At 47.7% G+C, this 16,947-nt stretch overlaps 2 protein-coding genes across 3 annotated transcripts in view; both read left to right on the top strand.

Annotated features, from left to right (window-relative positions):
- Rps7 (ribosomal protein S7) lies at positions 1 to 5,254 on the top strand. The gene is made up of 7 exons (XM_021178999.2): positions 1 to 104; positions 297 to 380; positions 465 to 536; positions 1,798 to 1,941; positions 2,316 to 2,380; positions 4,570 to 4,720; positions 5,144 to 5,254. Exons 2-7 carry the CDS (start codon positions 306 to 308, stop codon positions 5,219 to 5,221), a joined length of 585 nt encoding a protein of 194 aa, XP_021034658.1. The 5' UTR covers positions 1 to 104; positions 297 to 305; the 3' UTR covers positions 5,222 to 5,254.
- Positions 5,255 to 13,335: 8,081 nt separating this feature from the next.
- Colec11 (collectin subfamily member 11) overlaps positions 13,336 to 16,947 on the top strand; it is a 29,392-nt gene continuing 25,780 nt past the window's right edge. Inside the window, exon 1 of one of the 2 annotated variants that reach the window (XM_021179058.2) lies at positions 13,336 to 13,528. The gene's annotated coding sequence lies outside the window, so the exon portion shown is untranslated. The remainder of the gene's footprint in view (positions 13,529 to 16,947) is intronic. The other variant, XM_021179059.2, reaches the window with a different exon arrangement.

Here is a 16,947-nt window from a genome sequence, read left to right as displayed (position 1 = left end):
TTCCACCCACCTACTTCCGCTGTCCCCACCTCTTTTCTTCCGCCACCCGGATATGAGCCGTTCTCGCGAGAGCCGTCCCTCTTTCTAAGCCGGCGATCCGTCAGGTAGGTTCGCGGGCCGCAATGTGGCCGCGGTTTTTCGCAGAGTTTGGGGGAACAGACTCTTGGGGGGCGTCCGGGGCGGCAGAGCCTGCTCCCCGGGATGGGATGCAGCGGATTATCCGCCTTGCGCCCGTAGATGGCCCCGGCTCTGGCGGCCCGCGCCCCAGGTGACCGGTGGCACCTTCCTCCCCTCAGGGCGAAGCCATGTTCAGCTCGAGCGCCAAGATCGTGAAGCCCAATGGCGAGAAGCCGGATGAGTTCGAGTCTGGCATCTCTCAGGTAAGCTTGTCGCCCCCCGCGATCGCGCTTGACCTCGGTGTCCCCTGACCCCCGGCATGGCGCCCACGTTCTCTGTCTCCCCAGGCGCTGCTCGAGCTGGAGATGAACTCCGATCTCAAGGCGCAGCTGCGGGAACTCAACATCACCGCAGCCAAGGTGAGCGGGGACCCCGGAGTGCGCTCGCTCGCTGCCCACGGGTGGCTGACAGCCTCTATTCCCGGGGCAAGGGACGGGAGGGCAGCAGACAGGGGACTTCCAGTGCAGGCCAGTCTCACGCTTAAGTCCGTGCTGCCTTCTGCACTTGATTGCTGGACTTTTTTTTCCTCTCCCCACTGACATTAACCTGAACTTTTTGGGAAGTGTCCAGACCCAGGACCACTCGGTTGAGGATCAGTGGGTGTTTCTGAGTTTGGCGTTTGACAGGTGTTTCGTTTTTGTTTTAATATTTATTTTGTAAGTTAGTATTTTGCTTCTGTTAATGTACATGCGCCTTGTGTGTTCCTGAAACTCGAATTACAAATGCTTGTGAGTGCTGGGAACTGAACCTGGGTCCTGTGCTCTGAACCCCACTGCTCAGCCATCCAGGGAGAGTGTTTTTATTGAGTATTTTGGTCAATTTCATAGTGTTGGAAAGTTTTTTTTTTTTTTTTTTTTTGGTTTTTTCGAGACAGGGTTTCTCTGTGTAGTTCTGGCTGTCCTGGCACTCACTTTGTAGACCAGGCTGGCCTCGAACTCAGAACTCAGAAATCCGCCTGCCTCTGCCTCCCGAGTGCTGGGATTAAAGGCGTGCGCCACCACGCCCGGCTTGGAAAGTTTTGAATTTGGAGAAGAGCCTTACATCAGAGATACCCAGGCCATGGTGAATTTAAAGTTGACCTTTATAGATGGTTCAATCATGTTGGGAGATCCTGAGGTGGCACATGGCCAGAGTCATGGTCTGACCAGACTTCCCGACTTGCTTTGTAGTTGAGGCTGGCCTTGACCTCCGACCTCCTGCCTCTACCTCTCCAGTGCTAGGATGATGGACATATGGATATAGTTCTCTGCTGACCTTTTGGTGTCTCTTGTAGAGTCACCGGGATTGTACATTTTAGTGACCTCTTCAGGGAGGTAATATATCCTGGAGGTTCCACCTTAGAACCTCAGCACCTCAAAATGAGATTTAGGTTTTAACTTGCAAACCCCTAGGCCATGTCCAAACCATAGGAGAATGTTTGAGGGGGGAGTTGGTTGCTGGTTGTGGCAGAGCATATTAATCCTAGCACTTGGGACTACAAGGTCCCACAAGGACTACAAGGACTCTGCCTCAGAAGGAGGCGGGTCCTTGATTCAGGTGATAGTTGGCTGTGAGTGGTGCCATTTGAATGAGGAAGATGGAGGTTAAGGACTGAAATGACACAGACATTTTTCCTCCTAGGAAATTGAAGTTGGTGGTGGTCGGAAAGCTATCATAATTTTTGTACCAGTTCCTCAGCTTAAATCTTTCCAGAAAATCCAAGTCCGGCTAGTTCGTGAATTGGAGAAGAAGTTCAGTGGCAAGCACGTGGTCTTCATTGCTCAGGTATCCATCCACTCGGTTGCCTCTCTTCTCATTTCCTGGGGCTTAAGTTCTGTTGGTGAGGATGCTGACAGCCCTGTTGGTGGAAAGCTCAGTAGGGTGTTGGGGTGAGAGTGGGAAGTCTGCTGGTTTTGGGAGTAGCAGGCTGGAGGGGCTGGTAAGGGACAGTGCTGAGTTCAGGGTTGGCTTTGGTGCAGTCTGCAGGGTGAATTAGGGCTGATGGGAAAGAGGAATGCTGCTGGCATTTCATTGTGCGGAGTGGTGGGCTGTTGTGAAGGTGGCGACATAGGTATTTTTGTATTTAAAGTAGTTGAGATTTGTTGGCTTTATATTAGCTCATTGTTTTGTGTTTATTTTTATTATAATTCACTTTAAAGAGGAGGATTCTGCCCAAGCCAACCCGGAAAAGCCGTACGAAAAATAAGCAGAAGCGCCCCAGAAGGTGAGTGTTCTGTTGCCTCAGCCATGCTCCCACACCTCACAGTTCCTCAGGGTGGGGAGTCTCTTCATTACATGTGTGTTGGGATTCATCTAGATAGAAAGTTTAAGTGGGTTCACATACATCCACTGTGTTGTTGTAAGTCACTGGTACCACACAGGTGAGGCTTGATTTATTCTGTGGTCAAAGGAGAAAGTATCTTTTTTTTTTTTTAAAGATATCTCTTTGTATGTAGCCCATGTGTCCTAAAACTTACTCTGTAGACCAGGCTGTCCTTGAACACTGAGATCCGTCTGCCTCTGCCTCCCAAATGTTGGGATTAAAGGCGTGTGCCGCCATCACTACCTGGCTATTTAGTTCTTAATTGGGGATTAAAATTTGTTTGTAGTTGAGGTGCTGGGATGGTTTTGTTGTGTTGCAGGCAGAGCGTGGGTGGGTTTCCTGGTGCTAGGATGACAGGGCTACATCATTGCTCTTGAAAGGTGATGGTCACTTCACACATCAGTCATTAGACTTGGGCCTTCTGTTGATGCTGTAATTATATCAGGCTGTCCCTGCAGACCCTCACTGCCAAAAGTGTGGTTTTCCCTTATAACTGGTCAAGGCAATCGACTCTTGAGAAGTGATGCTTTTGAGACAGGATGAGCCATGAACTTGCTGTGTAGCCAACATTGCCCTTAAACTCCTGTCTTGTGGTCAGGTACTGGGAATACAGGTGCATATCACTATGCCCTGTGTGTTAATGGAAAATTTTGCCTTAATTCAGTCTTGTTTGAAAGCCATTGGAAAATAGCTGGGATTTGGGAATGTGGATAAATTCTGTGTCTGCCAGAAGGGAGAGGGGTAACGGTCACAGCTAAATCCACAGTCTTTGGTAAGCTGCTGGAGTGGTGGGATTTTGCCATGATACTTAGTGGTTCTTGGAGCCTGGTCACATGAAGTAGCAGGGCTAAGATTGCCTGCCATGGCTGCAGTGTTCAGTGACCTTAGTGCTAGATCCCTGGCAGTGTGTGGTGGTCCTATACTAATGTCTCCAGATTCCAGCTTTGTTGTGCTGGAATTTTGAGTTAACTCTTAGACTTACTTAGAGGAGTCTGTTAGGGAGCAAGCGACCACGTTGGTACACCTGCTAGTGTGGTAAGAGTGTGCTTTGAAGTTAGTAGTGAGAAGCCATCTCATGACCAGATGGCGCTTCCTCGTGAACACAGGCTGAAGCAGAATGTCTGCTCCTTGGCATGTGCGATTCAGACTGAAAGCCAGAACCCCAGTCTCCCCAAAATTTGGAATCATGGGTGGTTCCTAACTAGGGGATGGTTGGCTTTTCAGTGGTGGTGAAGTGGCGTGCATTCTGGAGACTCTAGTTGGGTTCTGAGTTTAGTGCTTTTTCTAGGCCAAAGCTGTGTCATCGTGAACAGCCACAGCTCCCAGGTGCCATGCTGCAGTCACTGACTGTAACTGCTGGCACCCATGGTGATCTCTTGGTACACTAGGGCACTTGGTAGGAGAGGTGTGTTAAATCTGAGGCTGGGATAGTTCCACCTGTGATAATAAGTCAGGGAGTCATGGAGCTTGCCCAGCCTTGGGGAAGTTGGGACGCTCTGAGAAGCAAGAGCCCGTTGGACCTTGTTCGGAACGACAGGGCCAGTGTCATAGAGCTGTGATAGAGCAGTCTTTGGAGGGGCTTTGTCTGATCCTGATACGTGAGGTCAGTGGCCTCTGCAGGCCAGGGAAAGAGCTTGAGAGGCTTTGATTAGGTGAATTACATGGCCAGCTTTTTTTTTTTTTAAATACTTCAGCTGTGTGGATTTAAAAAGAGCTTACTGCAGATTAGAATAGTAAGGTATTAAAGGATGAGCTAGCCCCCTTCCTCCCCTAGGTGGCTTGTGTATGTGGATTGCCAGGGTGAGCATGGCTTTGGGAATAAGTCATGGCTTGCTTGCCACTCAAAGCTTTTAGTCTCTGGGACAAGAATAGCTATCAGTTTTGGAACCAAATTGTGTTGTTTTGAGACAAGGACTCCTGGTTGGCCTTGAAGTCATAGGAAATCCTGTCTCACTTGCTTAAGTGTTTGTGTCACAGGTGTGAGCCATCATACTTGGCCCCAGTTTTGATTTCAGGAATCTGGACTGTTTTTCCTTTTTATTCCAAGGGTGCCTTCTGCCAGGTAGCTTACTTTTGTCATTTTTTTTCAGCCGCACCCTGACAGCAGTGCATGACGCCATCCTTGAGGACTTAGTCTTCCCAAGTGAAATTGTGGGTAAGAGGATCCGTGTGAAACTGGATGGCAGCCGGCTCATAAAAGTTCACTTAGACAAAGCACAGCAGAACAACGTGGAACACAAGGTAGGTCATAATATTCAACGGAAGGTTATGTATGGTCCATGGTCTCCATCATTTCTCTGTCCCCTGTCTGACTCTGTGTCAGTTTTATGTTGGAGCTCCTTTAGAAACTGGAACAATTTATAATTTACTATGAGATAAGCAAGCAAACTGTGGTCTCCAGTTTCAGGGAGGACAGATGGTATGACAACTTGGATGAATAGTGGTATAGTAGAATAAGGGAGCTGTCTTGATACACTCCCTGGGTCCCCAAGTAGCTTGGTTTGAGAAGGATCAGGCTGTAGAAGTCGTACCTCAGTGTTGGGATTCGGCTTGTACCCAGGTCAAACATTGCAGGGTTGTTGAAGAGGAAAAGCACACAGTACACTGGCTTTCAGGGCTATTGCATATTCAAAAGGTAGTGATGAATTCTGTCTTCTCTTGCAGGTTGAAACTTTTTCTGGTGTGTACAAGAAGCTCACAGGCAAGGATGTTAATTTTGAATTCCCAGAGTTTCAGTTGTAAAGAAAATGACTGAATAAAGTGTCATTCATAGTATTTGGTTGTAGTAGCTTGTCAAAATCTCAGGGCCATGGGTGCATGACAGTAGTAGCTTCCTTCATTCAGGCAGTTTTCAAGAGATGCCTGGAGGTGAAAAACACACCGAAGCCAGTCATGTTGATAAGGGGGCATCCCTGCTGCTGTGAAACAGACTGAGGTTCACACGCACCTAGCAGGATTAGAACTTCACTGCCCTCCAACTTCCCCTTTATTTGGAATGTGGTCTCACTGTAGTGCAAGCTGGCCTAAAGATGGTCTCCTGGGTTTATGGTCCGTGGTCTTCATCATTCCTGTGTCCCCTGTCTGATTCTGCACAAGTTCAGCAAGTTAGGATTAGTAAGTCCCCGTCGGGGTAAATGGAAACAGGTGTGCTCCACAAGGTAAGGCCTTGAGTAAGGAAGCTCCCGATACAGGTGACAGAGCTGTGGGTAGAAAGGTGGCTGCGCCGTTCTCAAGCCTTAAGCTGTGGCTGGTTAAAAAAGGAACAGGAGGCATTGAATGCTGTGCGTGGCCCTGGGCACCTTTTATGTGGAGCAGCTCCTGTGTGCACTGGGGCAGGCTTTCAGGTATTTGGTTTGTGACTTTACTATGCTTCATGTCCCTGGTGGATATGTGGGTGTGCAAAGCATCTGTACAGGACTCTGTTCTCTGGCTTATTCCTGTCGTCTGCCCTCCTTGCCATGGGAGCTGCAACTGTGGTATTGTTTCCTCTGCTATGACACATCACCTCCTCAGCTTACCACAGTCACAGCCGACACTGCTCATGGTTCTACGGAAGGGTGTACATGCATGAGGGTGAATTTGGGGCCAGCCAGTGTTCATAAAAGGTCTTAAGCCAAAATGGAGCTGAAGAGGTGGCTCAGTGCTTGGGGTCTCTGGGATGTTCTTCCAGAGGACCTGGATTCTATTCCTAGTGATCACATGGCTCACAACTGCTTCCGACTCAAGTTCCTAGGGAGGTGACTAATTTTCTGGCCTCTGAGCACCAGGTACATCATAACTGCTCACACATACATGCAGACAAAGCAGTCTTAAAAATAGCAACTACCGCCGGGTGTGGTGGTGCGCACGCATTTAATCCCAGCAAGAAGTAGGCGGATTTCTGAGTTCGAGGCCAGCCTGGTCTACAGAGTGAGTTCAAAAAAAAAAAAAAAAGAGCAACTGCCAAGCAGAATGTGCCTGATGAATGTTGCTGTTAGTCTAGAAGCTGAGGTGAGCTCATCTTAGTCTTTGAACCAGGAGCCTGTGCCCCCTGAGATAGATCCATTTATAAATATTTTAGAAGGTGACAAAAGTTATCTGGGAACTGGCAAAGGCAGTATTGGGGAGTATTGCAGTTTTAAACAGCTGTGAGGATGTTTGGGTTATTAAGTGGAAATTTTTAGTAAGACAGGATGTGAGTGTAATAATACAAGCCTCAAGAATATTGTGACTTTTTTCTTCACAGTTGATGTAAATACTGTCAAGCAGAGACTTCTCTGCTTGAAGAGAAGCAGTTACAGAATGACAAACAGTGGGAAGCCCTGTGTACCTTGTGTCCCCAACCTCCAGCTTCATCCTTCATCCCCCTCAGTTTCCTCCAGCACTAATGGAGCTCAGACGGGCTTCACCTCACTGACCTGCCTCTGCTTTTTACAGGTGGCCTGGAACTCTGCGAAATCTCTTTATTTGCTAGCCTTTGCTTCAGTGGCTACTGGGGTTCAAGACATGAGCCGCCATGCTCAGCTCTGCCTCTAAGTATTACTCTGTAGCCTGCTGGCCTTGTTTGCCTCCAATATCTGGTCATAGGCTTTACAGACCTGGGCTTTAGTCCCAGAATATAACTGCAGGAAGGTCAACAGTTCAAGGTCATCTCCAAGATAAAAGTTTGAGTCCTCAGAACCAGTTTAGTGTGGTGATGCATACCAAGCCCATTACTCTGGAGGCAGAGGTATATGTACATGTTGAGACCAGCCAGCTCCAAAGTGGGGCCCTATCTCAAAAGCAAGAATGCTCTTAGCTGAGCTGATTTGAGATTAACAAGTTATTAGCTTTTGAAACATCTGGACATTACATTGCTGTAACAGTTTTCAGGGTTAACCATATTAAGAGGCAGATTTTTGTGAGTTCTAGGCCATCCTGATCTACATCCTTCCAGAACAGCTAGAGCTACAGATGAGACCCTGTCTCAACCACAACCAAACAAAACAAAACTAGCCTCTTGTCAATAAAGGCAAACAAAAACCCGTTGGTGGTGGCGCGGCCCACACCTTTAATCCCAGCACTTGGGAGGCAGAGGCAGGCTGATTTCTGAGTTTAAGGCCAGCCTGGTCTACAGAGTGAGTTCGAGGACAGTCAGGACTACACAGAGAAACCCTGTCTCGAAAAACCAAAAATAGAGGCCCAGTGATAACTACTTTTATCCATCAACACTTTAAAAAAGCTGGGTGGTAGTGGTACATGCCTTTAATCCCAGCTTTCCAGAAGCAGATGGATCTCCCGAGTTCAAGGCCAGCCTGGTCTATACAAAGAAACCCTGTCTTGAAAACCAAAACAAAATGGCATTCGGTTGTGTTCTTGTCCCAGCGTTGGTGTGGAGTCAGGACAACTAGGAGCTGATCTTTTGTCCACTTGTGGGTGGGTTTGTAATGCTCAAAACTGCTGAGTCATCTTTGTGGCTTATTGAGCTCTGTGGGACAAGGACTTTATATGTAAGCAAGACTGGCCTTGAAGCCATGTAGATCAACTGCCTGTGTCCATAGCACTGACTTAACTTTATTACTGGCAGTTATGTCGATAAAAATACAGGTATCTATAATGCAAAACCCTAGGTTTGATTCCCAGCACACTGTTCCTACAAACTAAGGATTGAAATACCACAAATAGAGTTACAGAAACTATGTGAACAAATCTAATGGAGGCTTTTCCCTAGAGGAATGTGCAGCGGACTCACGTTCAATTCCTAACATTCACTGGCTGGCCCACAACTGTCCTAAGCTCCAGGGAGCTGGTGTCCTAGCCTCAGTGGCTGCCAGTCATACACATGGAAGGGGCATACATCATGAAGGCAAGCACTATCTTTAGGAAAGACATTACCATATACTGGAGAAGCTGTTTGCGCTGTTTGTGGTTTTTAACTGCCCAGTGAGAACCTCAGGAGCCCCCTGACAGTGCACAGGACACACTGGAAAGTATATGAAGCACAGTTAACTTGTTACTTTGATCATAAAATTGAGTTCTTGGGCTGGTGAGATGGCTCAGCGGGTAAGAGTACGGACTGCTCTTCCCAAGGTCCAGAGTTCAAATCTCAGCAACCACATTGTGGCTCACAACCATCCCTAATGAGATCTGACACCCTCTTCGGGTGCATCTGAAGTCAGCTACAGTGTACTTACATATAATAATAAATCTTTAAAAAAAATTGGTGGTGGCACATGACTTTAATCCCAGCACTTGAGAGGCAGAGGCAGGCGGATTTCTGAGTTTGAGGCCAGCCTGGTCTACAGAGTGAGTTTCAGGGCAGCCAGGACTACACAGAGAAACCCTGTCTGGAAAAACAAACCACAAAAATTGGGTTCTTGAAGTCTCACCCCTCCTCGAGCTTCTGGCAATTAGCGGTTGGTTGGGTATGAGGATCGTCTTATGTTTTGGAGCCACTTCTAAGTTAACCATGCTCCAGGATACAATGCCACCCAAGCTCATGCAAGCAACCCTAAGTAAACTATGTTTAAAAATGGAAAGATTGGAGAGAGTTTTATGTCAGCTTGTTACAAGTGAGAGTCATCTGAAAAGAGGAAATAAGAAATCGCCTCCAAAAGACCCACCTGTAAAGCATTTTCCTAGTGATGGATGGGGGAAGGGCCCAGCCCATTCTGGGTGGTGCTAACTCTGGGCTGGTGGTTGTGGTTCTATATGAAAGAAGATTGAGCAAGCCAGTAAGCAGCACCCCTCAGTGGCGTCTGCATCAACTCCTGCCTCCAGGTTCCTGCCCTGCTTGAGTTCCTGTCCTGACTTCCTTCAGTGATGGACTGTGGTGTGGAGGTACAAGCCAAATAAACTTCCCTCCCCGACTTGTGTGGTCATGGTGTTTCTTCATAGCAGTAGTAACCCCAACTAAGCTAGTTGACCGATGGGTAAAGAGCATCGGCTGCTCTTGCAGGTGGGAGTTCACTTCCCAGCATCCATGTGGCACATCACAGCTGGCTGTAATTCTAGTTTAAGGGATCTGCCCTCCTCTTCTGGCCTAAGGCATCGCACACACAAGGTGCACAGACATGCCTGCAGGCAAAACACCTATAACAAAATTAAAAAACAAAAAAACAAACAAAAAAACCTTTAAGAAGCAGTGGGGCATTGGTTGGTGGGAAGGGAATTGGCAGGAGTGTGAAGAGTAAGAGGGTCCTGCATGACGAATGTGATTAAAATACATGCGACTTGTACAGAATTATCGTCTTGAGCATGACTGCCACCCTCATCAGAGCAGCAGAGACTACCAAGAGACCCTGAGGATCAGGCCTATTCACTGTGAATGTTTTTTCACAGAAGTGGAGGATGGGGACTGGGCCTTCACCTGATATCAGTCACATACAACCTCCCAGCCGGCTATATAATTCTGTCATAATTGTACACAACATAAGGGCTGAAAAATGTAATATTATAGAAAGTAGTAGGCTAATGGACAGGAGCTTCATCTATGCCTCTATGGGGAAGCTATCATCTGTGCTGGTGTGACTGTCTGACGCAGTGATGGCTTTGTCACCCAGGCCACTTCATGCTCTAATCTCAGTGAGCCTAATATATCCATGGGCTCCACAGGCTGGACTTTGGGGTTTTCTAGGGAGCCTTATGAGGAAAGGGTAGATGTTTGTTTTGAGTTTCTGAAACAGAATTGTCAAAGAAAAACTTTTAAGTAATTTTTAAAAAAAAGATAAGTCTATCAGTGACTCAGTGGACAGTGTCCGCTTTCCAGTTGCTCTCCGAGCTCATTTTAGTCTGACTTTCGGACTATATGAGGAAGCCACCCTGTGGTTTGTCATGCCTGTGACATGCTATCATGTTTCTCTGTTTGCTCTTTATTCCTAGTGGTCACTGGTTGGGTGACAGTTTTGTTAGGACAGTCACTACACCCAGCAAGGAGTCCTCTCTTCTGTAAATCAGTCTGTTGATTCTGCCCCAGAGCTGTAAAGCAGCTAGAAGCATAGGCTAGTGTGAAGGGCTCTTGAAGGTTGAGGAGTAAGGCCAGTCGAAGCCCATATGGGGCTGCTGAGATACTGCAGTAGACTTTCAGTGGTGTCCTGGCAGCCACTGTGAGACTGGCAGTGGTTCCCAAAGTGCCTCAACCTTGAGAATTTAATACAAATGAGTAGGCTCCCTCTGCCCAGTCATTAGGTCAGAAAACCTAGGCTCTGGGGCTGGAGAGATGGCTCAGTGGTTAAGAGCAGTTGATGCTCTTGCAGAGGACTGACTTTGATTTCAGCATCCACATGGCAGTCCACACCAGGATGTATCTCCAGTTCTAGGGGATCTGATGTCCTTTTCTGGCACCTGTAGGCACCTCTAGTGCAGGCTACTTGTGAGAACATCTGGGCAGGCCCTCTGGGCATCTGATGATGTCCCCTTTCCCATGCCACTGGCATAAGGTATAATCCAGAATCTTAACACTGGATAGATATCTTAAATGGTTAAGACCTTTTAACTAGTTGGCAAGAAGAGAGATTTTCAATCCCCGCACCCTGGTCTTTCTGCTCCTCTGTATCCCCAAGTGACTAGGCTTAGGATAAGTGATGGAAGTGCTGTGCACTCTCCAGGAACTCAGTGATGAGGGCCTTTGGGGAGGTGGCCGTGGTTAATGTCCTCATGGACAGTGTCCCACAGATAAAGCAGCACGTCCAATGTGACCCCCAGTAAGTTTCCCATCCAGAGCAGAGTGGGTTTCATGTGACTCCACTATCCAAACTCCATGGTTATCTCAGAGAGATGTAAATAGTCGCTGGATTTGGGCCAGTCTTGTTCTGGTCAGGAATGGATGGTCTGTGGGGTCAGGGCAGAGGAAAGCAGTGGTCCGCCTCCAGAGGAGGAGTGGACAGTACTTCCTGGTGACACCAGAGTACGCTTAATAATACAAGAGTCCTAACTTACAATCTACTCAACACAGGCAAGTTAAATTGCACCATTTTTGCAGTGGGGAGTATTTTTGAAACTGTTGGCACTTAAAAGAAAAAAAACCCAAAACCCTAAGGGTGGACTGGAGACATAGGTTAGTCGACAGTATTTGCCTGGTATGTACAAGGCCTAGTCTAATACCAGTACCAGGGTAGGACTGAAGATTCAGAAGTGGTAGCTCATGTCATTCCAATATTAAGAGGCTGTAGCAAGAGGATTGCCTCAAATTTAAGGCCAGCCTGAGTTATGGAATATGTTGCTTAAAAAAAAAAAAGACTATAGCAGAGTATGGTGGCACATGACTTTAATCTCTGTGCTTGGGAGACAGAGGCAAGCAGATCTCTGAATTTGAAGCCAGCTTGGTGTACAAAGCAATTTTCAAGACAGGGTCATACAAGAGAAACTGTGTCTTGGAAAACAGACAAACAAAAAAATATGACTTGGAAGGAAAAAAAATCTCTAGGCTTTCTAGGCCCTCTACCACCTTGAGGCAAAAGGGGGTGTCTGACAGTTTGCTTGGGTAGGTTTTGGGGTGCTTTGGGGGGCATTTTTGGTTTTGGTTTTTGGACAGGGTTTCTCTGTGTACCCTTGGTTTGGCTGTTCTGGAACTTACTCTGTTGACCAAGGTGGCATGGAACTTAGAGGTCCGCCTACCCCTGCCTCCTGACTTCTGGGATTAAAAGCATATGCTACCATCGCTCAATGCTTGGGTAGGTCTTAGGAAGGATTCTTGGAACTCTTGGTTAGCTTTGTGTACTTCTGTGAACTTTGGAAATGTGAATGAACTAAAGCCATTTCTATTGATTTTGAAGAGAGCTACATGAGACTCTGTTTGAGAAACAAAACATAAAAGCTAAGCTTTATTTAGAGGAGATTATAGATTGACATGCAGTTGTAGAAACAGTTCTGAGAGTTCCCATGAGCCTAGTTTCCCCAGTGGAAAGTCTGGCACAGCACTGCAACCCAGATTCCAACATAAGCAGGCCAAGCCATGTCACCCTTGAGGCACACAGTGTCCTAGCCAACCACTGATCTGTCCTTGATTTTTATAGTTTTATCACTTTAAGAGTCTTATATGAACAGGTTGTAAGGGCAATATGGCTGCAACATCACACACTCCATTGATCGTAAAGTTGGTTTGACTGATCTGGCTTCTTCCCTCATGGATCTACGGAGTTGTCCTGAAGCACACGCCAGCAGTACAGCTTCCCTGATGGAGGAGGACTGTTGTTTCTTTGAGGGTGTTAGCGTGCTTGTGCTCCCCCAATCAACCTCCTCACAGGCCTTCAGGAGTATTTTGTTTGTTTGGTTGGTTGGTTTTTTTTTTGTTTTTGTTTTTGTAACCCTGGCTATCTTGGAACTCACTTTGTAGACCAGGCTGGCTTCGAACTCAGAAATTCACCTGCCTCTGCCTCCCAAGTGCTGGGATTAAAGGTGTGCGCCACCACCGCCTGGTTCTCTCAGGAGTATTTTATAGATGGAACTGCACAGTGGGTAGCTTTTGGAGTCTGTTTTGCTATAGCACAGAACTCTTGTTGATCTCTCCAGCTTGCTGTGTGGTAATGACTTGTAGTGTGTGTGTGTGTGTGTGTGTGTGTGTGTGTGTGTGTGTGTGTGTGTGTAAGCGGGTGCATGTGTATGCAGAGATTCATACACAGTCTCAGTATGCACTCCTACCTGGCTGGCCTTGAACTTACTACATAGTCTAGGCCAATCTTCCTGCTTTAGTCTTCAGAATGCAGGGATTACTGGCATGCACCACCATGTTTGGCACATGCACTTATTCAAAGAAAAAGAAAAGAAAGAAAAACAGGAAAGAAAACCAAAATTGAGAGAGAATGTTTGGGGTGGGGTTGGCTGGGCTCCCCAGACACCCCTTTGGCAGCAGGGGCCGAGTTCCCACACTCCACAGGGCCCTGCAGGACAGCTGATGGTTTCAGGCAGGAAGCTCTTGCAGATAAGGCTGCAGCCTCCAGCAGATTCGCTGGGCTGTCTGACATCCCAGGCAGGGTTTCTCTCTGAGCTGGACTGCAGCTGGTCTCTGTAAATAACAGCCATGAGGCTCCTTGGAGCAGTGTCTCTGCCAGCCGGTGACTGTCAGGACAGCTCCTTCGCCTAGTGTGCATCCAGGTAAGAGATGCTGCCCCAGGACACTAGGCCAGGACTGGACAGGTGTCGAGCACAGACAGGAGGGCAAATTTCCAAACAGGGCTGGAGGGTAGACCCAGGCTGTGGAATTTGGCAAAGTGGGATTCAGTATCCTGGAGTTGATCAGTAAGTCAGACGCTAGATTTCTAAAATTTATTTAGCTCAGAGTTAAAGGTGGAATCTTCGAGAAGCCAGCAGAGGCAGATTCTGGTCAATCAGAATGATGGAAATACAGTTACTCAGGTTATTTAAGAGATGGAGTTTGCATAGATCATTTCTAACTCCAACCTGGGGGAGTGACATACTTCAGGCTGGCAGTGGGCAGCATTTATGGGTTGATAGCTAAGAAAGCCCTGTTCAGGGACCTACATCACCAAGGCATACTCAGCTGTGGTTTTAGGTGGGGTAGGGAGGGGACCAGGAGGTACACTTCCCTCAGAGGAGCCATCTAACAGTGGACAGAGCCTCCCAACACTGGAAAGGGGAGTAACTCCAAAGGGCAGTTGCTTGTTGTGCCCTGACACCAGGCTTTGGGACTAGCTGCTGTGTCTGAGTGGCCCCAGATAGCAACTCCATATTAAAATGGTCAAATTTGTAAACCATTGCATGGCAGAATGGAGCTTGATTTGACAAGCACTCTTGCCTGGGAGAGCAGAGCTCCAAACCTTCACATTTGGTTTTCTCTCCAATCTTGAGACATCTGTGCCAAAGACGAAGGAGAACAGGCAGATGTCTCCTTACCATGGTGTTGGTAAGATCCTCCCTGTAGCCTCATGGCGGGGGTGGGAGTGTCACTTTAGGACAGAGGAGGCTTCCGAATGACAGTACCGTTCGCAGCAGATAGTTCAGAGTCTGCGAGATCCAGGGCTTCACTGTAGGTGTTTAATGGACACATCAAGATGTGTGTTTGGCTACTATGTTTCCCCCTGGCCTGCTGCCAGTTCATTCTTGTTTCTTTTGTGAATTCCACATTTAATCTCTCCCCAGAAAGCTGTCTCTTTGATGGAAGTGAGGCCCCAGTCTTTGGGCCCTGGCTAAGAGATAAGGATGTTGTTTTAAAAAAGATTTTGGGCTTGCTGCATAGTCTCCGTTTATAAAACTAAATTCCTTTCCTGAGAGGCAACGGACCAGAACACAAGCCAGTACTTCCTGGTGGACATGGTACCTCCCCCCACCCAACCCCTATGTGACCACCTGCCCTGTTCTGGGCCAGGTCTGGGGCAGAATCTGAGAAAGTTGGAGGACAGGGCCCCATCACACCCGCTAGCTTAGATAGAACTGAGGGTAAGGATACACAGGCAGGAGAGTCAGTGAGAGAGGAGGAGGAGCCAGCTCGGGGTATTCTTCATCTCTGTTCTTCCTTGCCACAGCTTGTCTGCTGTGGCCTGATCTTTTGTAAAGCCACACTTAGGACTTTCATGGGATAGAAAGTGATGACTGTCTTGCTGGATGCCTGCTGTCTCTGGAGGAGCGTTTGTTTCTATGGAATACATTCCTGTGCCATCCCAGAGCACAGAGAAAAACAAACATCTGAGCAGTTTTTAATCTAACCGACAGAGGGTGCAGCAAGGGTTAGCATCGCTTTGATTGATTGATTGTTTTCAGGGGGTTTCCTTTTGTAGCCTTGGCTGGCCTCAAACTCACAGGAATCCTCTCTGCCTCTCATGTGTTTGGCAGGGGCCACCATGCCCAGCCTTTTGAGTTGTTTAAAAACTATGTATGTGTGTCTGTGTCTGTCTGTTCGTATGTGCATGTGTGTGCAGGTGCCAGTGGGGGGTCAGAGGCAGCGGCTCTCCTGGAGCTGGGGTTACAGGCATCTGGGAAACAAACTCAGGGGCTTTACAAGAGCAGTGCATCTTCTTAAACATTGAGCCATCTCTTTCGCACCATTCTCCACCCCCCAGCCCCTGACCTTTTTGCTTGATTATATTGGACCTTACTATGTATCTCTGGCCTTGAACTCATGAACTTCATATTCTGCTTCCCAAGTGCTGGGCTGATGGCTGTGAACCACCATACCCAGCTTATTATTACCTTTGTAGCTCTACAAAAAAGGAAGCTGCTTGGGTAACAGCGGAGTGCTGTTGAGTTAAGAGCACTGTGGGGGAAGCGGGCTTACCCACAGGCTTTGCACTCCCCTGTTTCCTAAATTGCTGGAAATTTCAGGACAGTGACAGCAGAGCAATAATCCATGTGTGACAACCCCTGGGTCTGCAGAGTCCCGTGTAAGCTTAGCATTATATTTCTCATGCATTTATGCATGTAGCCATGTGTAGATAACTCTTAAAAATGAGAAGCTAGAAGGGCGTCTAGACAGTGTTCCAGCACTCGCATCCCTGCTGGAGCTGAGCCGTGGGTACCCAGGCCTCTCTGGAGAGTGTTGGTTCCTGTTCATGGTGATTTTCCTCAGAGAGCTCTCTCTCTCTCTCTCTTTCTCTCTCTCTCTCTCTCTCTCCCTCTCTCCCTCCCTCCCTCCCTCCCTCTGTCTCTTCCCCCTCTTGTTCATAGGCATGTGTATTTTCACCCCATCCCACAAGCCTAGCCCTGTGTGCCATCCTCTGCTCCCAATCCTGATTTTGTAGTCTGCCTTGATTTGTTTTTCTTCTAAATAAAAGCAGAAGATCAGTAGGAGCGTGGTGCTGTCACAGGCTACCATTTCCCCTTAAGCCCTTCTCCATACAGTCAGGTTTTCAGCCTGTTGGCTCCTCGTAGCTTTTGAGGATTCGATTCTTGCAGGAGTGAGCATCTCATTAATTAACCTCTGACTGCCAGAGCTGCTTGCTACCTCCCTCCAAGCATGGGTATGCATGCCAAGGACCAACGACCTTGTCAATCACCAACAGCTCAGAATCAGAGTGAGGGAGGTTGGAGAGTGGGAGCCGAGCCTCAAACCCCATCCTCCTAAGACCAGAGCAGTGTTGAGGTCAGCAGAGCCTGTGCTCTGCAGGTTCAGGACTTTGTCTTTGTGGTTTGAACTAGACAAGGTCTTCCTCCCCTGAGTCCTTGAAGGATGGAGGTGGCTTTCCATTAGATACCTCTGGACTTTCAGCAAGGTCCCAAGGCATAAAGTCAGCGAGAGTGAGTGCAATCCTCTTGGTTTATACCATAAGTACTATATCCTTCAATCCTGCACCCCTATCCTTAAGCCTCACCTCTGCTTATGCTATACCCTTCAATGCTAACTGCACCCCCCCCCCCCATTCATAAGCCCTACCTCTACTTAGGTGGGCAGTTATTATCTACTGTCACTGAACCTTTTCTTACATTGTCTCTTGTGGGGACTCTTTTCAGAGCCCAAGGAGGAGTTTCAGATGGTGTCCATTCACACTGCAGGGACAGTTAATACATCACCAGATGCAGCTTTCCTTGACTCACACAATAGTGGCAGTATGTCTGTGGAG

Source organism: Mus caroli, chromosome 12 (genome assembly GCF_900094665.2).
Source record: "Mus caroli chromosome 12, CAROLI_EIJ_v1.1, whole genome shotgun sequence".
Lineage (NCBI taxonomy): Eukaryota > Metazoa > Chordata > Mammalia > Rodentia > Muridae > Mus > Mus caroli.
Note: the sequence above shows the minus strand (reverse complement) of the source record. Positions and strands in the feature narration are given on the sequence as shown.